The sequence below is a fragment of the Anguilla rostrata genome, chromosome 6 (genome assembly GCF_018555375.3).
Source record: "Anguilla rostrata isolate EN2019 chromosome 6, ASM1855537v3, whole genome shotgun sequence".
In the NCBI taxonomy this organism is placed as follows: Eukaryota; Metazoa; Chordata; class Actinopteri; order Anguilliformes; family Anguillidae; genus Anguilla; species Anguilla rostrata.
In genome coordinates this window covers 17445352-17472343 of record NC_057938.1, presented here as the reverse complement: position 1 = coordinate 17472343, position 26992 = coordinate 17445352, and the positions used below count along the sequence as shown (strand labels likewise).

General features: G+C 42.0%; 1 protein-coding gene and 1 long non-coding RNA gene across 2 annotated transcripts; one reads left to right on the top strand and one right to left on the bottom strand.

Annotated features, from left to right (window-relative positions):
* Positions 1–839: 839 nt before the first annotated feature.
* LOC135256699 (uncharacterized) lies at positions 840–17460 on the bottom strand. The gene is made up of 2 exons (XR_010330489.1): positions 16663–17460; positions 840–2166 (listed from the first exon to the last, which is right to left on the bottom strand). It is a non-coding gene; the product is annotated as an uncharacterized LOC135256699 (long non-coding RNA).
* Positions 17461–22145: 4685 nt separating this feature from the next.
* nceh1a (neutral cholesterol ester hydrolase 1a) lies at positions 22146–26748 on the top strand. Its single transcript, XM_064338723.1, has 5 exons — positions 22146–22438; positions 23339–23564; positions 24117–24186; positions 24312–24483; positions 25394–26748. The coding sequence occupies exons 1-5, from the start codon at positions 22301–22303 to the stop codon at positions 26009–26011; spliced, it is 1224 nt and encodes a 407-aa protein (XP_064194793.1). The 5' UTR covers positions 22146–22300; the 3' UTR covers positions 26012–26748.
* Positions 26749–26992: the final 244 nt, after the last annotated feature.

Below are 26992 nucleotides of genomic sequence, written 5' to 3'. Positions count from 1 at the left end.
GTTAAATTGCCTGGATTCTTGAGTCTGAATTGGTTGCCAGGTGAAAGCAAAAATCAGCAGACCCTATCGTTCTCTGGGACCAGGGTTGAGGACCCCTGCCCTACTTGGTCTCCATAGAACCAGCATATTATGTAGCATTATAGAGCAGAAGATTGCCTTGTGAGCTACTCCTATACTCTTGGCACTTGAGCTTCAGATCTTCAGTTTAAGCAAACTGTGTAAATACCATGTACAATGTATAACAACTGGAGAGTCTGTTCATCATCCAGATAATGCAACCCTTGCTCACCACATGTTCAAAACAGCTCTTGGTCCATGCACTGATCATCTCCTGTCTGGACTAATGCAACTCCCTATTCACTCATCTCCCTACCCCAGCCAGCAGACTTCTACAGCTTATCCAGAAATCTGCTGCTCACCTGATCTACAGCCTCCCCAGGCTCAGCCATGTTTCTCCTCTTCTCATTTCTCTTCACTGGCTAGTGTATTTAGTGACTAAAACTGTTCCATCATATGCTTTTAAGTTCATCATACATTACAGCCAGACCTCTACACTCTGGTTACTAATTCTAGAATTTCCATTCTAATTTTAATCTAAGCATGCTCAAACAAATGAATACTTTAAAAACATGCATTACCCCAGACAGTAAGCCACAGAATGTAATACTTCTCATTCATCAGAGAGGAAGACCCCCAGAAAAGAAAGATCAATCCAGAATATATCGGCAGGTGGAACCGACTGGGGATATTTCCAATCCCTTCAAAGGTGAGCTCAGAGGCAGCCAAAGGACTGAAATGAGAATAATTTGCTTAAGTCAGTAGGTTTCTTTGGCCTCAGGTGTAACATGATGTCAAATGAAATTGGGAAAGTGATCCCTGACAGACAAGGTAATTCCTCATTTGTTATCACAGCTGCAGAAGCACCATTAATATGAACAACGTGTCCAGTTATAGTTATGGCAAAATGACTAGTAACAGCCTGTGGGTAAATCAAGGATCGTACAATGAACTACCATGTAGAATCTCCAAATGAATGTTTAGAATGCCATTAGCCAGTGTATATTTTATTAACCCCATGGGAGTACAATAGAACCAAATATCTATGGCTATTCGGTCTGTGTATAAATAGCCCGCAGAAATTAAACTTCTCTTAACCTTCTGTGGTCTGAAGCAGATTGACATGCACTAACACTTCCTCGAAAGGATATCAGTCTATTGCAGGATCATTGCCTACAATCCATCTTTGCAACACACAGAAAGTGGGCAAGACAGGCCTTCATGAGAACCCTTTGAATTTTCTGTCTCATGCCACAGCACTTGATTTACAGTGAGCCATACTTTCCTTGGGAGAGCCTAGAAAATGTAGTTGAAATTCAGAGTAGTTCAGAGTAACTTTCAGTTCATGTCCTGTGACACACTCCAAAATGGCTGATCACAGGTACTGTTTTAAAAAAGTTTAACCCTCAAGATGAGAAGTATACAGCAAATTTATGTGAAAATTATGAATGGTCAGCTCAGGAAATGTTTGCATGGCTTTCCAACAAATGTCCACCATTGTGTATAGTCTAAAAATGCAGCAAAATACTTTCCCATTTTCAAATAATGATACATTCTTCTGGTTATATATTTATTACGTAGTTCTTGTGTGGCAGACTGCTGGTAATGTTTTAGGGCAGCTCCTGATGCCATTTAAACACAAAAGATTTTATACATTGCATTGTGGCTGTGTTGTATATCAGATTTCACTAGTTTACCCCCTAACCTTCAAAACTCCAATGAATCAAAACACTGTTCTGAGAGGTGAGAACAGCAAATCCTGAGAAATGATTTATGCCGCACCAGCATGTGAGCCACGCTATAGTTGCGGCACGCACAAGGGACAAGGGCAGTATCTGCTGCTTCATGCTAGCGGCATGGTGTAGCTCAACATTGTTCACAGTGAATAACTGAGCCTGGGATTGTAGGTCTCCCCTGTCCCGTTGTCCTTGTTTACTTTTTCTGAGGTGGGGGTTTTATTCACAGAGTTACTCTGTCTCCATCGACAGCTGCCTGGACGGTCTGCCTGGACTCCCCTGGCAGCAGGAAGGCGGGAAAATGAGGCCCTTTTAAAGCCATCCTCCTGAAGGAGGGTGAGAGACTTCGGGACGTCTGGGCGTTTTCCCCCTGCTGAGGGAAAAAAAACAGTCAAATGTCTGGAGCCAATTAAATCCTAGAAGGGCCAATCCCGGTGTTGTGAGGAGGGTTGGAGGGGGTGGCGGGGGTAGCTGGCAGAGAGGGGAAGGAAGGTGGCTTTGAGGAGCAGACTGAGGTCACAGGTCAAAGGAAGCTTCCCCACCTCCCCTGTTTCTGAGGGCGGTGCACAGAGTCGGCTCTGGCTCCACAAGACTCTTTGAGGAGGGTCATAGTTTCGCGAGCCTCTGTCCTCCAGATCAGGGAAGCGTGTCTGACCTCCAAAAAGGTGACTATATCTGCCTGTGGTGGTTGCCCTGCCTGTGGTGGCTGCCTGCTGTGGTGGTGCCCTGCCTTGATGGCTGGCTCCTGTCCTGGTGGCTGCTCAGCCTGGGAGGTGCTCTGACCTAATGGTGACATCTGCCTGTGGTGGTTGCCCTGCCTGTGGTGGCTGCCCTGTCTATGGTGGCTGCCCTGCCTGTGGTGGCTGCCCTGTCTGTGGTAGTGGTTGCTCAGCCTGGAGAGAAAAATGGATGTAAACTCTGGACTGATTATGGGACATATGAGCATAAGTGAAGAGCATTAAAAAAGCAACAAAAGTAAACCACAATGGATGGACAGGAAAGACACTTAAGAGACATGCTTAGATAACATTAACCATGTAGTCATAATGCTCCTTCTGTAGCATACTCTGCACTCTACAGTAGCAATAATACAGTGAGAATAATTTAAAAGTGAAAGAGAAACCCACATAATTTCTAGGCTGTTCCTTCTCCCGTGGGATTATATCCTCAATGGCAACCTAATTAGAATGATTTGAATTATTGAATGTTGTTGGAGCTCCTGCCTGCTCTGTATCCTCCCCCCAGAACCTCCCTTCTGTTGTGGGACTTCCTGCTTAGAGAGAGGAACAGCACAGCCATCTCTGAAAGCCAAACAGACCTGATTTCCCTACCACTGTTAAGCCATTGAGTCGCTGATTTAGTCAATTAATAACTCTGCCTGAATTAAATGGATTCTCATGAAAAGCAGCCAATGAAAACCTCTATTCACCAACTCACATGTGTCTATTCCTCACTCAGGCTCTGTATCATAGTTAGATGGGGAATATAAGCAGCTTTGCTGCACCCTGCATACCATCGACTGATGCCTGAGAATGATGATGATGGTGTTTTTAGAAATGCACCTTTCTGATGTGTGACTTATTGGAATTTCAAAGGTCGAAGCCCACTTCTCCCACTTCTCTCCTCGAGATGCTCTAAAACCACAAAAATACTGTCATGTGCAGAACATCTCTGACCAGAAATGACTTTCTGAGCCTCATTCAATAAAAAAATGGGTCCTCAATCTACACGTACAGATCAGTAAAACTCATTTTCCCAGAGAGTGTAGGTGTGGTTCAGGACTGCGGGATTGTCATCCCCACAAAACCTATTTGAAGTTGCAGTAATTTAAAAAAAAACAACATTATTTTGTGGATACACATCAAGTATATGCCATCAAATAATGTCAAAATAAATTGGGGGCACAGTATACATAAAGTATTGTCTTCATATTCACCCAAACATTCCAGTCATTTTTATATTCAATTTCTCAATGTATTAAGCATCACTCCCAATAATCCATGTAAAAAAACATATATAATTTAATGCACTCTCAGAGGGACTTATAAAAGTAGGGAAAATCAGTGTTCACACAGGAATGAGATTTCACCGAAGGCACAGAAGACCTATTCAATAATCAATAACTGTAAACAAACAGTTTATATTGTAAAACAAAATACTTTTGACTATACAAGAGATTTAGTTTTTTCTTCTCATACATGCATAACGTGTAGATATGCATGAATGTCAAAACCAGCTAACAACATTGAACATCGACTGGATAGTGCAGTATTTACACCATTTTTTTTAACAAGACAGTTTGCCCATCAGGCAGGGGAATCTGGAGAGGGATGAAGAGGAGTTTCGCGATCTCCCCTGAAGGTCAGAGTGTGTAATATTTCTAACCAGCTCCCACATTGTGAGGGATATAAAAGGATACCATTGCCCAGCTTTTTCTCTCAAGTGTTGAGTTTCTTACGCTACTCTATGCCATTGTACTCTGCACCTGCTTAAAGCCTTTGATATTATTTGGCATGGTGAAGAGAGGGAGGAATGAAGTCCATCACTGTGGAATTCAAAAAAGGAATAAAAATGGTGGTTTGGTTACCCAAAGAATAATAGAGGCATTGTCATGTGTAGTTCTGCTCACCCCCTGTCTCCTTGAGAACATGACCAGGTCAAGATTTACTGCACTGTCAGAAGGAACCTGGAGTTTTATGCGAAAATAAGTTTTTGGTTGGACGTACAGTACCAGGCACTGATGAATAATTCCACCTGTGAGGTCTATCTTGGCCTTTTTGTGCTGTTTCTTGGTTTGTATTGACCTCTTTCTTTGGGGTTCACCTTCCTTTCCCACTCCCCATAAACTTTCAAAATTAGTATTCAACTCTGCTGACATCCAGATGTTTAACGATAAGCGAAATGTAAACTGCTGATGGTTCTTCGGGGCACAAACCGAGGAATGCTTTAAAAGCACTTAATTTTTTTGTGTGTGTGTAGTATGTGAACCATTCCCCATCAGCATGATCCGAGGTCTTGCAGACATCACTTCTGCGGCTCTAACCCAGTAGATTTATGGGGTGAGTTCAGGCAACTGCCAAATTGTTTCACATGTAACCTCAGTTGAATCTTTGAAGGGTGGCGATGTGGGGGAGGAGAAGGGATGGGGGGGGTGCTAAAACCTAAGTTTGTGTGAAGGGTTTTACAACTGTCAGCCTGAAAAGATGTGAGCTTTTCGTGAGCGTGTTTTTCAGCTATTTGACCTTTTCGCGACTGTGGCTAACGTTTCCACGAAGTTAAAAATACTAAGACAAAAAGCAGACAAAGAGTGGATGAACTTGTACACTTCATTTTTTTAAGCAGTTGGATTTTGACACGCACGCAGAGTAATTGCAAGTTTAATTACCTGCTTTCAGACTGAGGGAAATTTGTCCCAGTACCATTTTTTTACAACCACTTATCACGGTGCGTGGCAGTCTAAATGTTAACCATAATGGGGATTCCAAGCATTTTAGGGTAGGCTGTTGTTGCCAATTAGTGAGACTTCTTAGATTTCTTAGATTTCAATAGAAACCAGACCCTTGAGGTCTTCTTGTTTTGTTAACCAGGTTAAAAATATGGATGAAAATGAATCAATAAATAATTGCTCGTTTAAAGTGCTAAACAAGCTAACAATTTTATGGTTTAAGGACATTCCTGGAAAGTTAGGGTAATATTTTCCAAAAATTATATTGGGTTATCTTTATGAATTTCAGTAGCTGATAATATGTGAAAATTTGTCAGCACTATTCCCAAGTTCATTTGGATTATTCTTATTAATAATAGTAACAAAGTTATATACCCATCAGGGGATATTATCAGCAAATTTCCCTGCAACATTCCTGGAATATATTTTAAACTTTAACAGAACTTTGGAATGATAAATGTGTTCTTTGACAGTTTAGTGAACCATTTTCATTCTAACTGTATCTCACAACCAAATGCAATCTCACCGGAATGTTCTATTATGGAAACGTTTTTGTTAGTTGGGTAGACAGAATGGCATCTATTGATTAAAGCTTCATTTCTGTCAGTAACACGGGTCCAGGGGCCAAAACTGTGACTCTGTGAACTGTGACTAGAATTGCCATATAGTCAGTGTAAAATAAACAAGGGGGGGCGGCTATCGCTCTTCCTGGGCCCTGTGACTCAGAGTTGGCTAGTAGGGTGGCAGCCGTGTACCCCTAACAGCCCAGCCCCCAACAGCTACCAGATTATTAATAAAGGCTTGACAACACGTAAATAAAATCCCCGGAACGCTAGGGTGGGGATGCCTGCCAAAACGGGGGCAGGATGGACAGCGACAGAGAGAATGGAAACTATGGCCCTACAGGGCAGAGGGCACCCCTCTGAACTTTTCACAATACGGACGCCATGCTTATGCAATGCCAACTGGGCTGTAGCTGTTGAGAGCTCTTGCATATACAAAATTCTGGTTCAGCTCACAGATTCTCAGACAAGATGGATGGACGCTGAGCTTCACATTAAAAGCTGGAATTCGGGACAATCCTTTAAGTCATATGTCTAAGCTATAATAAAATTTGCAGCCAGTCATAGTTTCTGTGCACCCTGCAATCTATCAGCTGAGCCAATAGTTACTGTGCAAAGCGGCCTGCACAAATGAAGCAAATGGAGACTGGAGATGACCAGAGTTAGATCGACCAGAACGTTCGCTACTGCACAGTGAGGTAGGGGGTAGCAGACCGAATAAAACTCTGCTTCCCTGTGTCGTGCTGGTACGCCAGTGTTGTGGGGGACTCTCAGCCACAGCAATCAGGGTCTGAACCAGACCACGGGGCGCATTGCTACGCTGAGGGCTAGAGCCCTAGCTGAATGTGTCCCTGAGGAGTGCACGTTCACTTTGAAATTTAGCATGCTCGCTTAGCACTTTTAAGATTTCCCTTTGCTACCTACTAGCATAGCCTATAAAGTAGATCACTCTTCAAAAGTTGACTTTTAATGGTGATATTTTTTTCACTACTTTTCTTTGCTCTGTGTTCAAAAAAATATTCTATGGTGATACTATCAGAAAAAGACATCACAAAAGAAATATGTTTTGCTGACTCATTAATCGAAAGATTTATTGGTTGATTGGCTTGGGCGGGCATAGTTTAGTAGTGTGTTATTCTCATAAGAAATGCAGTGCCCTTTTATAGAATGGCAGTCATCCTAGGACGTGTCTAATGTTGCTTTTTATTAAGCATGACCTAAAAAAACAGCAGTCCGGCAGAGAGCCTCGTAGATACATCTTTTTATGGGCCTTGTGTGTTTGTCGTGTCATTGGGACTCCCTAGCTCCAGCCACTCAGTCTGACTCACTCTTTGGCGGGTGTCAGAGGCGATGACTCACTTGAACAAAAAGAGCGCTTCGTCTCGCACACCCGCAATCCCTTACCATAGGCCCCAAATAACCCGTCCCATCTGTTTATACCCCTTGGGGTCAAGTGCAATAAGACTCAGCAGCCAGCGGAAGCGTGCATAATTCATAGCAATTCGCGTTTGTGGGCCGTTGGCTTGTCGAGCCGTCCGTCGGATTCTTGGCGGGACTGGAACTCGCGATGCGAACTGCCCCTGTCGCCACTGGGAGTCGATCCCAGCAGACGGACCGGTGCAAGCTCACGTCAGACAGCACGGTCTAGAACTACCAGGCGACGTGAAGTCATTAGTCTAGACGTGAGGCGCTCCAGAGGACACGGGGTGGTTCATGCGCTCGCAGTTTTTTTAGCCGCGGATGCGGCATGTGGAGATAACCCATGGCTGAGGATAATGTGGGAGGAGGCCAGTGCAGAAAAAGCACTTATCCTAAAAATGAAGAAATGAGTAATGTTCTGAAACGGTCATCAATGAAGCCACTTCATTGGAGGGTGAGAGACAGAGAGAACAGGAGGAAGTTGTGTACATGTAATGTTTACATGTATTGTCGCACACATTGGCAATAAGGATGAATGTATTCTCTGCCAATGAAGCATCTTGAACCTGAAGCAGAATTTAAGAGCGAGACAAAAAAGAAGGGAGTGTTTGATTTGGATAGACTGGGGCCAATTTGACCCACTCCTTCATGCTGATGGATGTGTCTTGGTGGCTGTTTGATACACCCAAGCCCGACAGCCAGCAAAGAGGTGTCGCCAAGAGTCATAAATACAACCCCTAGCCTGCTAATACTCAAGCCACTGCTAATGTTTCCTCGTCTGCTGGAGAGCTGGATCTTCCACAGCAGCTTCCCAGTGGCTCAGAGCATGCCAGTACTTCTTATTTAATAAAAAACACTAGCACTGTAGGCCTTTATTTAGACACCATTCTGTCACAGCATTTGATAGAAATGTCTAGACGAACTGCCACACTATCTAAATAATGGGGGTGGGGAATCTAAGGAATTCCACCTGAATTATAGGTTATTTATCAAAGCACTTTTTGAGTTTCTTTAAAGTCGAGTTGTGTAAGCTTTGATTTTGGAGGGAAGCGGCAAGATTTTGACACCACAAAGAGGCGAGCTAGCTGAAGGGCATCTTTCTCCTGGAATTTTCTGGAATTCAATCAGGACAATCCCACCTTTCTCTCATGAGAACAATCCTTTGTGGGGCTTTCCATGAGAGGGAACTTACTGTGGCACCCCCTGGCCCCCTGCCAAATACATACAAGCGTGCATACCCCCTCCCCCACTCCCAATCACCACCATTCCTGTCTCCCCCGTGCCTTCACGTCAGAAGCTACATTCCTGCTTGGGGGGAGGGAGAGGTGAACATGTAACTCTGCAGTATTCCACGAATTAGCACGCAACCACTCTTCACACTTTGGATGTCCACCATTGGACACTGCATTGTCTGATGGTGGGGTAAAAAAATGGCAACTCGATGTCTACTCTGCGTGTTGGAATGAGGGTGTCTTGCTGCATCTGCGTAATGTAACTCACCCATCTCTCCGTTTCTACTGAGATAAGGGGATCAAATGCCATGTGTCTACCTCTGTCAACAATAAGACTGATGGGCTTTTCCTATGGCAGATAAGCTTAACATGTCCTTTGAAGCATACTAACATATACAAAAGCTGACACAACACAGGTTGAAGAGCACTTCTTGATAAATAGGAGCAGATACTCACCAGATCCAGTGATACAGTGGCTGATAATAATTCATATCCTTAAGTATGACTTTTCCTGCAATGACTTTTTCCTTTCTTTCTTTCTTTTTTCTTTCCTATTCTTTTACAAAATCCAGGATGAGAAAGGCCTAAGCCCTGTTTTGTATATGTGCGTGCATATAAACACACATACTACACACCCTCCCGAATCAGCACAATTACCTCTTCATCCAAAAAGCTCCCACCCACTGCTCCCTATCACCTGGTCACTGTGGAGTCAAATCTGAGCTACGCCTTGAGCACGTCATGTGAATGGCATACAGCCATGGGGCCCAGGCACTGGCAGCATTGCCAGCAGTGAGTCACTGCTTCTTAACTAATATTTTTTTTCTGTGGAGACAATGCCAGCAGCCATATCACCCTGTGATTTTCTCCTGCCTTGATAGACAGTTGAGGCTAAGCAGGGCTGAGCTTGTCTAGTAGTACCTGGATGGGAGACCTCCTGGGCAAACTTGAATCTCTTCCAGTAGTACCAATACTGCACTGCAAAAAGGGGTACTGAATGCTTCCTTCTAAATGAGATGCTAAACTGAGCTTCTGACTCACTATGGCTATTAAAGATTACATCTTTAATGGGCCTTATCATAAACAATTGTTGGGTTTCCCAGAGGTCTAGACAAATTCTTGGTCACCTAATCATCCCACAATTAACTGGTTTAAATTGATTTCCGCTTACCCCCTTCTCATTTACTAATAACACTACCACTACCACTACCTCTACTACTACTACTACCACCACTAATAATAATAATAATAATATTGCTCCTACTGTTGTGTCTACATGCTGTCATGAAGTCACTGTTCCTTGGAATGGCAGGTATTATAAAAAATGAAATCAATAAATACTGCTGATGTTGCAGATCGCATCAACCCCAGGCAACGCTCGGATGATGGACCTGATGGTTTGGCGGCAGACCTAGTGGCAGGAGAGCTGGTCACTGGGGGAATTTCACACATGAGTAATAATCTCTTCAGCTACAGAGAGCTTACTCAGCACTTACTCTCAGCAGAGGTCTTGAATCAGGACTGTGAAAGTACCTCAGTTTTCGCACGTTCCACAAAATGAAATTCTCCCTGGAGCAAGCAGTGCGAGCTGTTGAAATATATATTGGATATCAGATATATTTCCACTGTGTTTCTGCCTGACAGACAGAATGTTACTTGAATTTATGAGAATTAACCTTCACATGGTACCACTGCCACATTACTGTAACTCTAATATACACTAACTTACTATAATTTCAGTGGTGGTAATTAACAATGCAATAGAAAGGGTTACATCTTCTTGAATAAAAAGTGGATCTTAGTTATCTATGCTACTGAAGGCTCAAATGCCACTTCCAGGAACTACAAATATTATTGTGGTGACCGAGCACATATTTCAATTCTATCTGGCCAGTTAGCAAAATACACTCAAGCAAAACATCTCAAAAATCATATATATTTACTGGGTTCTGTTACCAAGATATGGTATCAATAATGAAAAGCAGGAGCAGTAAATTATTGTGAACACAATGGACATATCTTTAAGCTAAGCAAGTAAACTGTGATTACACCAGAGTAACATGGTTACTGTGAAACATATACACCCAAGTAATAACACAGAGTAAAAGGCTTGCTTGGGTTTGAGCTTAGATTTATGGTTAGCATTTAAGGCTGGAGTAGGATATGGGGCAAAGTTAATGGTGTAATAATGTTATGTTATGTCAGTCATGTTATATGAATTTACATAAAGCAATCTCGATTTACACGTACGGATTGCACCAACAATTGCAGTGATCTAAAATAGTAAAATTACTGTTTCAAAACCTATTTTTGTCATATGTTGAAACAGCAACTCAGCCTTTGAAAAGCAGCGTCTGTTCACTCACCAGCTTGGAGGTAACTGACGAGATCAGCTCTAAGCAGGCAAGCTGGTGACCTTGGATTCAAAAAGCACCCATGCTACTTGAGGACAAGTTCTGACTGCTGCTGGAAAAGCTGAGGGCAGGTGAGTATAGCGTTGTTTCCCTCTTCAGCCTCTAGCTTCTAGCATAAGATCATGGGTGCGGCTTAACATCACTCACCTCAGTGCGCCTCCAAATTTCATTTTGGCACACGGGCGGGTGCCAGACATGAGCAATTCTTATTCCGCTAAGGTTAAAATACAACGTGGTGTGTTTTTAAGGTAGTGCATCCCATAGACTGTGTTTACAGAGAAAGCCCTCTGGCAGCAGTGTAATTCCTGCATTTGACATAACCATGTCATTTTGTGGCAGGCTTTGTCACTCCCTGTCAAACTGTAAACTATACACAGGCCAAGAGTTTCTTGTGTACTCGTGTTTTACTCTTAAGATTTTGGGATAATATGTCTGCTGTCAGTTAACCTGGAACACTATGAGATTATTGGGTTTTCTGTCATAGTTACTCCAAAAAAAAAATAAATAAATAAAATTTTTTTTAAAAAACTCTACCATAATGCCAAGTCATTTTCCCCTACTCTATTCCTCATCCTAACCCACAGGGGAGAAATCTATTGCTCTATAGCTCAGGCAGTGATTATCAGCCCTGGGCCTTTAAAATCACAGGGTCTCTTAGTTCTGTTTTCACCTTAAAATCAGCAAACAATGAAGAACCATTCAGCCATGGGCTTCTTTGAAGTATTTAAGCTTGACGTAGCGCAGGAACTGTTCCGGATCATCCGTGACTGATTTGTGGGCTTACAAACTGAGCGAAATGATGTAATTAAACAGTTCCATGAATACCCCCCACCTCCCCCTACAACTTTTTTTTTCATGTCCATTTTTCTAAATTTGCCAGTCATTTCCATTACCGATTTGTCAAGAGCTCAGCACACCCTGGCACCATGGAAACCAGCTGTCCAAACGCACCTCCGACAGAGTGACTGTTTGCCCAGCGTCTCGTGCCTCGCTACAAGAAGGCTCCTGTGTCCGGCTAACTATGCTGAGTGGCGCCACCATCAAATTGTTGCTCAAACATTTCACATTCCACCTTAAACAATGGAGGACGGAGACGTGGAAAATACAGGCGTTTCTCCTGTTTGCACCACTCTCAGACAGTAACAGGATGGCTAAGATAAACAGACTAAAGTTGTTCTGCTTCTCAGTCAATGGTGGCTGTTGTGCTGTTATTTGCTGAATGTAATTTCTCTGGAGCTGTCTGGCTGTTTTACAATATCCTTACTTGTGAGGGGTTGACGTGCTAATTTCATGATACTTTTATTCTATAATGATTTTCAAATTTCATTACTGTTTTCTGTCATTACTTTCATTACTACATACTTGTTTCTATTTACACCACCGCCTTTTCCTGGACTCTGGGAAATACAGTTTTTCCCCAATGGCTGTTTTTTACAACTCCTGTACAGCGCTTTCTATCCACAGAACTGTCAGAATGTGCAATAACAAATACAGATTACATTTCAACAGATTGCATGATTTGTTGCTTCTAATAAAAAATCAAACTTTTACTACCGCAATCAAAAATGAATCCTTTGCATTATGCTGAATTCTGGAAGTCTCATTTGGCGCTCAAAGAGGAGAAACAGAAAAGGCAATGAGCTCATTCATCCCATAACCCCGGAGCCAGGGGTGCAGGGAGCTGGGATGGGGTAGGATGGGGTGGCGGCCAGAACACCCCCAACCCCCCCCGAAACATGGAAGGGCCTTGACCGGTCCTCTTCACCCGGGGGAGCACTCGATGGGAGATGAGATCACCACGGTGCTGTCTGAAAACTGCTGTCCAGGTCGCTCACAGCTGGTCCAAAAGGAGCGATTCTTCTGTATTAGTTCTGCTGGCCCTAGTTGCTCTTAATGCTAAGCAGAGCCAAACCATGACATTTCTCTCTCTCTCTCTCTCTCTCTCTCTCTCTCTCTCTCTCTCTTCTCTCTCTTCTCACTCTCACTCTCTCTCTCTGTCTGCACATGGGTGTTGCCTTGGAATAGCTCACTGCATCTTTTCCAAACTGCATTAGCTGCGATTATGAAACTGGAGGGGAAAAGAATTAACTGCTTCGGTCTCTGTACAGTCTACAGTTTCTTGGGTGGTTCCAGGGGTTTTCACCAAAAAAAAAAAAAGCAAGAAAGCCAGCAACACTATCAAAATAATCATTTCAGTCTTGAACCAATTAGGGTTAAATTATTTTTTAATGTGTTACATATGAATAAACATCTCATATATGGAAAATGTTAGCAGAGCTTTAAACGACATCGTCGCCTTTTAAAAATAGTTTATTTTTGTTTCGTAAAGCCACCAACACCCCTCACAGATATTAAATTACAACGATTCTCACAACATAAAAAATACATTGTAGCAGTGTAGCTATTTGTATATATGAATTTTCCTTCAATTCACATAACCTTCCCTGAAACTCTCTAAGTATATAACCGAAGGTAGAGTAAAATCATATGAAATCAAAATACATTCACTCATAGCTTTGACTTTTCATAAGTGGCACGTAATTTATCATTCTTGCCGTGCATTATGCAAGTAGTAACTTATAATTTAATTGAAAAAAAACAACAACAACAACAACTCAAAACAAAGTAATTACAGTGAATAAGATAAACATGCATCTGTCTAAATACACATCAGTACCTTGCTTTCAGATCCAGCCATTGGACAGTATTCATCTGAGGAAAAGTGTGTAATTTAGAACTGTTTGTCATCTGGTGAAAGAGCAGGTTCTACTCCCCCCCCTCATCGCCCCTCACCCCCTGCCCCACATTAACCTCTGGCGTGCAGCATAAACACTGCCTCAGCTCAGGAACCGTCCACCCCAAGAAACCTGTCTTTTCAAGGTCCACAAAATCCTCTGGGGAGAGAGGTCATTTAGGGGTATAGTTTTTGTCTTCATTTTTCTGAGCAAGTCGGAGCCGTGATCAGAGTTGCTGAAAGGGCCTGCCTTTGTGACTGTTAAAAGAGGGGAATGTGCAAAATGCTGACGCAAGAAACTTAGGCTTATCTCCAACTCTCTTCATAATCAGAGATGGCTGTGGTTGAATCTTTTGTTTGTCTTTTCAGACAATGCAGAGGTTCTGTGAGATCATTTCACACCGTTTTATTCCAATAAAGCATATTATCTTGGCCACAAACTGAAGCGTAACAAATTCTTAAACTGAATGTATTTTTATCCTACAAACAAGAAATCTCATGAAGTGCAACTTCTGAATCTTTTATCCCAAAACAGCTATTCTTAAACTGCCCAACACAGCAACACTGATGCTCAAATAGAGGACAGAGGACCAATCACAGTTGAGCGAGAGAAATGTGAGGTTCTTTTCCAGCCTATTGTGGTGGTTTGTGCATAAAGCCCCAAGTTATTTTTAGTGGCAGCTAGTCCCTGAGGATCACCTGACCACTCTGAGATCCTAAAGCTGATCGGCGAGATCTGAGCTTCTCTGCCCCCCCACCCAAATCTCCCCCAAGAGAGACTGGTCACCCTGTCAACGCACAGACAGGCCTGGAGATGAGGGGTGACCCCCAGGGGCATCAGTTCTCACCCCCTGCCATTCCTCACACCAGCCTGAACCTTGTGAACTCACAAGAAAGAGGAGGGAAGAAAGGAGAAGAGCAGGAGAGAGACAGGAACAGAAAGAGAGGTTAAAACAAGTAAAGAAGAGAAAGAGACACTTTGGGGGCGTGGCTGGGGGTGGGGGAGCCAAGGGGGAACCAGAAGGCCAACACTCCTAATCTTGCAGAAACACTACCCAGCAACAACTTCAGACAGAAATGTGGGTGCTGACGTTGTCCACTGCCATCATACCTGTATACCATGTCCCAGCACTCATGGAACAGCGGCTTGCCCTGACCCCGTGTCACTGCGGGAGATAAAATTTTGCTGAGTTTAGGTCCACCTAACTCCCCTACTCCCCCCCCACCCCCCAACTGCCGGCCTTGACACTTCAAACGCCCTCAACGGTCCCCTCTCCTTTCCCACTCTTGCTGCTTCCCTTTACCGAAACCCTATCTCAGCGCCTACAGCCCGGACGGTCAGCCGGACTGTCAGCGCAGAGCGCAAACGGCTCCACTCCTGCACGACAACGCGGTGCTGAAAAAGGGCGGACTGGCTAAAAAAAAAAAAACACCACCTTCTCCTTTCGTTCTTCGTCTGCAAGTGAAGCCATGACGCCTCTGTCAAGGGCAGGTCGCCCGGCACTGGGCTTACCTGTGTCGCATTAACGTGGATGCCATGCATCGCGCTAGCATCCATTTGTCACATATTTTGCACGTGACACGTTTGGGTCATTAACGCGGGGATGAAGGGGGATCAGAGGGCATTACGACGACGGCGGGGCAGCCTACCGTCCTTGGAGCGCACAAGTGTCCCCTAGATAACGCTCCTCACACATGCACACAGCAGCACAGCCAGCTCTCCCCTCTCTGAAGGGCATTCTCATTCATTAGACTTCATTTAGATTGAAAACTATTTCAATACAATGTGATACAGAGCACTGTCGCGGTGTACTGTGCCCTATAAATCTCATCCGTTTTAATGTGCGCCTTGAGCAGTTCTGTGAAGGATTATCAGTGGCGACATTCTCTCAATGTTTTCCAAGAAAAGTCAGGGAGTGAAAAAGTTGCCAGGGAAGATTTGCAGCTGGATATACAGAGGACACATCAGGTCTGAGTTTAGGTACTCCTGCTGTTTTTGTCATCTGCACAGATTTATGAGGTAAAAAAGTATTTACATTTCTTCCTGTTCTACTTTCCTCAATAGACCTGGACTCACAACCCTCTGGTTTCAGTGTGTGAAAAATAGAGACAGATTTCTGCATTTACGAGTGAAAGATCTGTGCGTGGGTGTAGAATTTTGGAAACCGTATAGCAGCGATACAGTGAGCATATGCGCTTTCCGTATCGCTCTCTCTCATCCTTTCTAATTACCTCCAATATTGCCGTTCACAGGAAACACTCGGTCTCACTCTGGCCACTGTTACAGAGCAGATGGATTCATTGCACGCCGGCCCCCACTCATATCTCTCTCAGATTCACAGACCAGGGAGCAGTGGTGTCTTTACAGTGCTGTGGCTGCCAAGCATGGCTGTTTTCCTCATTTTTCATTTAACAATTTCACCTCCAATTGCTCCAGAGTACAAAACTAATTAATAAACGTAGAAAAATCACCACCAATATTTATGGCTGAAATGTCTGAGCTGGTATCAAAATGATATTTGCCCGTAACGTGTGGCCCAAAGGAAGATATAATCATGGGCAGGTAATTGATGACACGTCACCCTTTGACTGTAGTTGCCATGAGGCATACGCTGTGATAAAACAAAATGCTTGTGCATTACATTCTACAGGGGCTGATGTCATAGATATCAGAAGAACAGTAATTCAAATCAGACAGATGAGTAGTTATGATGGGAATCAGAATGATATGCTTTGGGTGTCACAGTGTATACAAACTGGACAGAACAGTTTGAAAACTGTTCTCCATCAACATTTCACAATAACTCATTTTCTTTCTCTTAACTACATCAGATTTAGTTACTGATGTAGTTAGTTACCCGGTTACTTTCAGTCACAGTCTCAATCTCATTGGCTGTCTTTCCTTCCCTCTCCTTCTCTCTTTCCCATCTGCTTTGCTTTCCCAACCCATAACCCCTTATACCCACTGCATCTTACAAGTTTGAAAAGGTTCGTGAGGGACTCATGTGGTCTTCTGTGGAAAATGTGCAATGCTGCTGCATTTTATTTTAAGCAGTACTCACATCCTGTGCTGATTGTCTTCCGTTTGCTATTCCCTCTGCTTGCTTCTTGTCTTTCTGTCTGCCACTTCATAAAGAGGTGAAAACTGACTACAGGCGTTCCACACCCTAATCCTGGACTGCCACAGGGTCAGCTGGTTAGTATTCTAATTAATTGATCAATTAATTAGTTCATTAATTACTATTAATTACTTCTACTCTAATTGATTGATCAATTAAAGCAGTTGATGACATAGATAACTCACCTCACCTGGTTTCTTGGGTCTAAACTGGTTTCTGATTTTAAGGTGAAAGCATATCTAGCAGGTCTCATTGCTCTCCAGGACCAGGGTTTGGGGCTCTTGCCATAATACATGGCCTATTGCTAGGGTTGGAGACTAAAAAATATTATCTTGTTAGGAAATATATAATAATTTAAAAAGGTAATTACATCACCCCCACCATGTGCTGAACTTGCTGACCTTGGGAGCATTTAACACAAGCTTTCAACCGATTCTCCATTTAAAAAAGCCCATTAGTAATTGAAAAATCAGGGTTCCATGACTAAAGCAAATAGCTTGGAGGCATACAGTCTCTTCTACTCCCATATTAAAAACAGTCAAGGTTGACCGATAAAGCAGAAACACAGCTTATGCTGCAAATGTACACAGCCAAGTGCAAGCAGAAAAAACAAAAAACGTGTGGCCCTTCTATCGGAAATGGCAAAATGTTTCCCACGGAAGAGATGGCAACTCTCTCTGCTATGGACAAATGAGATCTTTGCCACACACGTAAAATGCTCTTTTATACATTTGCGAAACAATCAAGATGCCAAGAAACAGTCAGGACCATTGGCAAACTCAGACTCTAGCCATGTAGCATTCACACTGTGTTGCTGCATGCAGCAATACTATTCACCGAAAGCATCCATCAGGGTGATTGCTTAACATGTTTTAATCAAATATTCATTAGGTGCCTGACAGGCTCGGCTGTTTCTTTTTCTTTTTTTCACAGATCTTTTCCAGCGTAATACAGAATATGGCTTCATTAATATACGTGCATGAATGCAGAAAAACGCTAGGAAGGATCATGTAGCATCACCATATAAATCCATGCAATAAAAGGTTTTTGAAAAAGCAATAATTTCTAGTAATACAATACAGTGTCAAGAATACAATTCACAGGGAGGCCCCAACTGAAAATATCAGTGGCTGTGATTACACTCACTCATTATGACTAAGAATCCACAGCTGAATTTTTTTTCAGGAAATATGCTATAGACTCCCCCTGTTTTTTTTTTTTGTTTTTTTTTTTTAAGCAGCCAGGAGTTTCACAACAGACCTGTACGAGGAAAAACAGGTACATGAAAGAGGCCAGAACCCATTTTGAGCCAGGAATAAAAAAAGGACGGCAACACACACGCAAAAAACTTTAGATGCTAATTTTCATGCTCTCTGGACAATTAGTCATGGTCACTATACAGTGCACACTGACTATTGCCTTGTCCCAAGGCTCATAGACCCACTCTGATCCATTCAGTTTGTAAGCATTGCAGTTATTACTCCACTCCTTATAGCAAAGTTACTCCTGTGCTTTCGTGCAACAGTCTGGAGCATGTATGTGCCTGAAATCTCAATTTGGTGCACAGCCTCAAGGAAGAGAAGGTGATAGCATAATAATAAAAAAAAAATTAACTGAAGCTTATTAGCTATGTTTCCATAACACAGAGGGCAGCTGCTCTGTTCTCACCTCAAATTATGGGTAGCATATGGGGACAAATAGTAGCAGCGCACATTCCACACGACTGAGTCTTGTTTTCAAGTACTACATGAAAGAGTGTAGATATTTAGATCTATATCACCTCGTCTCTGGGGAATTGGCGGGCCAAACTTTGAAAGGGGAAGCCTGGGGAGAGTGATTTGTCAAAGTCACAGGAGAACGACACAAGGCAACCTATCCTCCCAGAAAAGGGGTAGTATGGGTGTTAACCTTGTCTTCAACAGGAAGTCCGAGGAGGGACTTTTTTTTTTTTTTTTTAACCACTGATGGATATTACATATACCTGAAACAACATGAAGAACTGCAGTTAAGGTTAATGGCACATAGTTGTTGAAAAGCCTGAACTAAACTGACCTCACTTATAGCTGCTTATTTTCATCTTGTGAAAATAAATCATATCCGTACCAAACTTCTTTCGACAAGTTCTTCTGTACGAGTTGCAAAATCCCTGGTTGGGTTGATGGCATCTATAAAGCTTTGGGCCTGCCTGGCACCTGGACCATTTCCATGGTAAATGTAGAAAGGCCCGTTCAATGAACTCTGATGTGGAGTCGTTTGGATAGGCCCTGTGCCTTGTGCCCTGAAGGCCGTGACTAACTCAGAAACATGTGCTGAGCACAGTAATTCTGTCTACTTTAAAACCATGGAAATGCACTTTGACATGCACCAAGGGATATATCTCACTGCAAAATTACATTGTAGTTCTGAAATAATAGATAACCTTTTGGAGTGGTACAAAAGTGTTTTCCTTTATCACTGTTTGATATACACAAACACTTATTCTTTTATATTTATGATATTTTGACAAATGTATGTATGGCTTCCACAGCCATATTATTTGTAGTGTACAACAAATTCTCCCATCAATGATTTCGGTCAATTATGAAATAAAAAAATAAAAAATGATTGGAGAATAACAACAATCAAAGGTATTATGGAATATTATGGAACATCACCTGTATTTCAAAATAATAATTTAAAAAAACTGGTTAACAGTTGGCAGTAAATGAATAATGAGTGATATACAGTATATATATGTATATATAGTTATTTGTACAATACCCATGTCAAGACGCTAACAAACATAAGCAAACTCTAAGTATTAGTCTATAAATATGATATTAATTCTAAATCACAAATGTGAAAGCATAACTGAGAAATTGTGAGCATTAGCAGATGAAATACTGAATATTTAAAACTACCGATTTAGTTTTCCACTATAAGTTTACCATGTGTTTGCTTGGAGTCATAAATAATAGTTACTTCTTACACAGCAATATATGTACTACTGTCTAATCAGTTGTATGAACAGGCTGATAGAAAGAACCATGAGGAAATTAGTTGTACTGCACAGATGCTTCTCTGAATGAATGCACACATCATTTGAATAAATTCACCTTCACAACATATAATGACTTTATGTATTTTTAATATGACATTTGCAGAAATTACCTGCACATAAATTACAGCTGACATTTATTTTTCTCAAGCATATTGCGTCATATATAATAATCTCTCCTGTAAAAATGTATATTTTACAAATTAGGACTTGCACTTACTCTACAATCTAAAACAAGGTTGTGAATGCATTAGTAATGTGACATTCCCATGCTTTATAAGTGGAAATAAGCAAAACACCCCCCCCCCCCAAGCCCCCCCCCCCCCCCCACCACACACAAAAAAAAATCCTTCATGCCAGGTGAGTGAGTCACATAATGATCTATAGGCTGTAGTTCACTGGTACCGTCAAAATTTCCCCACTCTAGAATCCCATCTTCCATTCAAGAAGACCTCTCCAGTTACTGTTTGCACACATTACACAAATATAGATTGAGGGCATACAGCCAATCTTGCTAAATTACGCTTTCCCCTCATTTAAACCCTCACATAAACAGTCTCTTGTAATCAAAATGGAGAATCTCACAGAAAATGTTTAGCCAGATGTGTTGACGTGTGTATTTCCAAGAAACTTTAGCCTGAAGTAATTTAGATAAGGTTTTGTGCATTTGTCAAATAGATTATGTTACCCAAGAAAATGTATTTAAATAAGCTTTATTGAATTTATAAACAAAAGAAGTTCTAAATTTAAAAAATGTAAAAAAATAAATAATTAAAATAAAAAATTGCAATTCACAGAGGCCCTCTTGTGGGATATCTATGCCACTGCTCACTAGAGTGGACATGCAACTTCAGCTGATGGGAATATATGTGTTATTTGACAAGACAAACTTGTAAAAGATATTTTTACTTTGTGCTGACAGGTCTGCAGTCATGATGCCTGACATCATTCATATAAAAGGGGACAATAACTGGGGGCTAGGTCTTATTTGACAATCAAAGCAGAATTACCAACTGCAACCAAGCATGCATCTTGATGTTCTCAGAAACCTTACATTGAAACGATTCAATGCAGAGCAGAAGTGCTAAAGATTTCTGATAATGTAACAACAATATATATTAATGTACAGTAGGTTTATGTGAGATTTCTAAACCGACAGGCTTGAAAAAGATCTGGACAAACCTGAAAAGATTATTTAAAAATCCAAGTGAAGACATTTTTAAAGTGAGCAACCCCTTTAATTCTTAAAGTCAATTAACAAGACAATGGGTTTTAAAAATTCTTTCAAGTTAAATTTTATACACATTAATATCGGGCACAGTCCCAGATATCTAATAAATCTAATAAATTGATCTAGGTATTTAATGCACATTAGTTTGCTTAGAATCATTTTTGAACTAGCAGCTAAGCTTGAGATTCGCAGTCTGGCGCATTACATCTGAATAGACGGCTAATTTATCACTATCCTACAGTTCTTCAAACTTTTCAAGACAGGCGGCAACAACCTGTCAGGCCTGTCAATCTTGAACTTTTCAGGACCTGTAAGCTTTCACCAACACTGGCTATTTAGCTCTTCATATCCAGACCACTCTGAACCACCACTACACCCGCTTGATTAGTTTTACATTTCCTGAAACAATAGTCTGCATTTATGAAAATACACGTAGCCTACATGTTATTCAGAAAAAGATCCTTGTGGAATATAATTACAAAAAATATATATTACTTGATAAATTTTAGTAATTCGTTATTAGTTATGGAGTTAGTGCACAGTCCTCGCATAATTTCAGTTTTTTGGACACCACTGCGGTATTTCAGGGACAACAGTGACGCCTAGCGCCAAAGCAATGGAATATTAAAAATGGGTACATCACAAAGGCTACAGTTTTAGTCTATGGTTTTAAGTGTGACGACGCAAGGGGGTCTGAATATTTCGCCGATTTAAAATGCACTTAATCGCATACACAAACTGTCTGCGCCAATCTAGAAAAGACACAAAACATGAAAACAAAAACATTTAAATTCAGAAAGTGAATCTCTTTCATTCATATGTTCATTGAGACAAAGGGTCTTAAAATCTTGAATTGATTCACTGCTAAATTTTATCTATGTTACTGAAAAACATTTCTATGATATCCAGTTTGGAAAAAGTGTTTTTAATAAAGTTAAACCACAGTTACATTCTGTATTACATTTTTACTCTTGTTTACATTGACGTGTTTTGTACCTACCCAATGGAAAGTAAACAAAAGCAGCGTATGCAATATTCTTATCTCTGCCAATTACAATAGCAATTGTGTCGGTCAATAAACAAGCTGTGTCTGTAATATTAAACTTCTGCTTCACCTGCGTCTTGTCGTTTTGTCCCACAGTAGGCTACTGTCGAAAGACAGTGAGATACGTCACGGATTATGAAACTTCATCTCCCATGCCTCTAGGTTCAGAGTTGACCAACCGCACCCGTATATTATCGATTAGCGTGCAGTACGACAGTTTACCCGATCTTCTGAAAGGTGCTGTCATCGTCGCAGACATAACGCAGTAATGAAGGGGGCTTTCGCGTTTACCGTTTTACTTGCGGCTGCAACCGCTTATTACTTCTACCTTCCGCTGCCAAATACAGTTTCCGAACCATGGAAACTTATGCTTTTTGATGGAGTGGTCCGGGGTATGTTGCATGCGGTGAGTTATCACTTCACTTTACTGTGCAGTAAAACATAAAGCTTAGTCTATCTGGCGTACCCTATTTGTAAACAGACATTTTCCTGGTTGTTCTGCCACTTGTGAAGTTATTCATTTACAGGCTGGGCAACCTTTAAATTGTTATAGCACCTGCAGTGCCTTCGAGAATGTTAAATAATTGCGTCAAATTATCACAGAATTGCAACCACTGTAAAGTAATAAACGAGCAAGTTTATGCAGCAGGCTACATGCAGTATTACGTCAAACGGCCATTTTGCATTTTCAGTTGTTGTGACATTTCTTCCAATCATTTTCATAGCCTTATTGTAGGCTAATGGTTCCACTAGCTTTGAGTTTCGTTCCGCTTTATCAGTTATTTATTAACTTTCTATTAGTTTTCGCGAAGGCTTCAGTTTCGTCCTTATACAACTTACCTGTAGCTTACATATCGATCATGTACAGTAAAGAACACTGGTCTTGACGTTATTTAAGTTATTTTAGGGCCAGTCGTGTTCAGTTTTATCACACTATATAACTTTCTTTCTGGCATGAATCTCTGAATAAAGTAGTGGTTGTCATAGCTCATGGGGATTTATGGGATAGCTACGGCAAGAAATGGATTTCTTTAGAAGTGCAAACATCCTACAATAAGTTTCGTTATGGGTTAATGGGATTTTCAAAGGCTGAGCTGACATTGCCTGTGCTGGTGAACTTTTCCTGAGCTGGCATTCAGAGATTCCTATCTGAGAGAATGAACTCTGTGTTCCATTTTTTGTCTGTACATTAACCGGATTTCACATTTTTGTGCCAGTGTGCCGAAGTGGGAGGTGGGAATAGAGAGGGGAGAAGCAGGTCTGTCACTGTGCCCAAGCGGTTACTTAGTAGCCCTTCTTCTCACAGGGACGGCTGGCCGACAGCCTGGGTATCTGCCACTTCCTCCAAGTGCTCAACTACACCATGAACCTTGCCACGCTGGACTCGATGTCCGGTGAGAACCTGCTGGTCACCGACACCACCATGGGCGGCGTCGAGGTCCGGATATGCCAGTGGACGGGAGGTGCAGAGCACGAGCTGAAGAGGGGCGTGGTGTATTTCCATGGAGGTGGCTGGGCCCTGGGCACTGCCAGTGAGTGAAGCTTAGCTCGTGCTAAAGTAGGGATTCTCACAAGGGTTCCCAGACTATTTCACCTCAAGGCCTCCTAAAACCATACTGTACTTCAGGTTGTACTACACTGGTTATCTCAGCACTTTTATACAACACTCAATACAGGAATGTATATAACAGATCTACATAAGCTGTGTAGTACTGTATACATATAGTGTGTGCGCATGTGTGTGTGTACACACACACACACATATATATATACACACACACACATATGTACACAAACACGTGCACACACACACACACACACATATCCAGGATGTGTAAACTCAGCAAAGTTTATTTTAGAGGTGTCTGGGTGGTTCATCCTGTTAAGGCACTGTTCCAGCATGTCCCAGGTGTATGTGTGTGAAAATGTTTAACTGAATTGGCTTTATATGGTCTTTACATTGAATGTTTACAGAGACTGCAAATGCAACACAAATTCTTAAACATGCAATAAAGTAATGTTGTAAGAATGATCTCACACAAATCCTTTTTACCCCCCCCCCCTTTCTAAAAAAATAAAAACAGAGAAGGGATCCTATTACCTCCTTTGCAGGAAGATGGCAGAAGATCTGAAGGCGGTCGTTCTATCTGTTGAGTAAGTGCGAGTATCTTCAAGCCATTTTTAAATTGTTTTATTTTGTTTAATTTTACATTTTTAATTATTGTAATTCGACCTCAGTCACGCATCTTTTTATTTGTTGTGGTTGTTTTCGTCTCCAGTTACCGCTTAGCCCCGGAGTCTCACTTCCCAGATCAGTTTGAGGATGCCTTCCGGGCCTCTAAACACTTCCTGCAGCCCGAGGTTCTGGCCCACTATTCTGTGGACCCGGAGCGTGTTGGGGTGTCAGGTGACAGTGCTGGGGGGAACTTGGCTGCAGCCGTAGCTCAACAGGTACATCCAGACCGCCCTGTAGAAAAACAGTGAAGTGTCATTAACATTTCTCAGTGGCATACAGTTAGCTTTATTTTAGAATTGTAGGGCTTCATCTATTTTTGTATCGGAATCAATATAGAAATTCTCTTTTTGTTATCTTTTTTATAGGACAAACAAAGCACCTGAAATTGCTACCATAGATGCAAAACAAAATAATAATGTTCTGTTTTGATATATGAAGATGATAAAATCTAAACCAAAACTACACAACCTGCAGATGGAGCCATATAACACAGCATAATAATGTTGTTGAACAGACACTCTGAACTTTATGCTGGTAGGCTTTGTTGTTTCATGGCCTGGATCCAGATTCACTTGGGAGATAATGAAAGCTCAGCAAAAACCACACTCCCTTTTTAAAAGGGCAGCCAGAGCTAGGCTCGCATGAACACGTTATACCTGAATACACAAACAACTTGGAATAGAACCCCTCTGTCTTGGATACACTTCTTAACTGACAGCTACATGCTCAGTATCTCACCTCTCCATCCACAAACCAAGCGGCATGATCACAGATGACAGCCAATGAGCATAAACTCTGTGTCAAATTTAAGTTTGTGATTGTGTAATACTTACGTTTAAGTATTACAAATAAACAAAACGTCTGCACTGTTGTGCCTACTCGTTGTTCTTATATTACAAATTTGTCTTTTTGCAATATTAACAAAAGGGTCTTCTGAAGGTATACCTTCTTTAACATTAAAAGTAACACTGTATTTTTTCATGATTATTTAAAATTAGCATTTTTTAAGCCTCATTTGTCAATTAAACAAACACCTGTTTTGTCCAACCAAACACTTCCTCTCTCAGATCCCAAATGGGTGTAGCTGAACTCATCTTTTATTGTGTTTTTTTTACCTGGTTCCAGGTGGCCACGGACAGCAGCATTTCCGTTAAGTTCAAGGTGCAGTCTCTGGTCTATCCAGCGCTGCAGGCCCTGGACTTTAACACGCCCTCGTACCAGCAGAACCAGAACGCGCCGGCCCTCCAGCGATGGCTCGTGGTCTGGTTCTGGCTGGAGTACCTGAACGCAGATCACAGTTTCAGCGACTCGGCGACGATAAACAACCACAGCGCTCTGGACCTGCACCGAGTCGACCCGTTCCGGTCCAAGGTCGACTGGACCGTTCTGCTCCCTCCCCGGTTCCGGGAGGGGTACGAACCGGTGGTGCAGGCCCACGGGACGCCCCGGATGGCGGACGAGGTGCCGGGGCTGCTGGACGCGCGTGCCTTTCCCCTGCTGGCGGAGCGGGAGGTCCTCGCCCGGACGCCGCGCGCGTACGTCCTCACCTGCGAGCACGACGTGCTGCGGGACGACGGGCTGATGTACGTGCGGCGGCTGGAGGAGGCCGGCGTCGCGGTAACCAGCGACTACTACGAGGACGGTTTCCACGGCTGCCTGACCTTCGGCTTCTGGCCCACCATCTTCTCGGTCGGCAACCGGACTTTGACGAACTACATCGCGTGGCTCGATGGAAACCTGTAGCCCTTCTCCTCTTCCTGTCTGCTCTTAGCTCAGGTTAGATGCTGTCATCAAAGTCTCTAATGGAAACCATGCTTTAAAAAAATGAAAATAAACAGGCCACTGCTTAAACGTAGTTGAATGTTAAAATCGCATTTTTGCTTTTACACGTTTTAATGTTTTATCGTGACTGGATTTGATACCGTGACTTTTCGACTTCACTGAGCCAAAAAGCTTCTTTGTTTGTACTAAACTTTTATTATTACAAACATGTCTTAGTGTTTGAGCTCTGAAAGACTGTACTGAAAGATGATGGTAGGAAAACGACTCCATGCAGCCAAAATACTAGTCTCTTGTTAAATACTACTGACATACAGTGCCCTCAAAATTGCCATCCTCCATAAAGATAAGTATAAAGATACGTAAGATTTTAAACCAAGGTAATGACCTACATATGCTTGAAAGTCATTGTGAAAACTGTTGAGAGCCGTTTTTGTGGAAATAAATGTGAAGTAGCTGATTACTGAAGCTCAAGACAAAATATAAATAGGGGCCATCCCTCATTTTTTGTTTTTAGTTTTTAATCGTTTTTCATTACTGATAATGGCTTCCATGTTTGCTGTTTGACTGACTTATTACTTGCTTATCACTGGTACAAGATACACTGTCTTCCTGTGCAATGTATCGAAAGTACATTCTCTACAACTCATAATACAAGCCCATGCATGTCAATAAAAAATGCAGCAAATACTGCCCCCTTCTGGAAGAATAAAAATGAATGTAGTCCTTTGCAGCGTCTTGAGGGGAGTTCCTCAATATACCCACTCCAGCACTTCCTCTATGAGGTTGAATAACTTGTGCTACTTCTTTCTCAATGGGTAAGCCTAATAAGCATAATCACAAGCATAGGCATAGTCACACGTTTGCATGTTTAAAATTGTTTACATCAGTTAACTGAGGCGTGTTACATCAGTTAACCCAGTAAAGTGTCTGCCCTACAGTGTA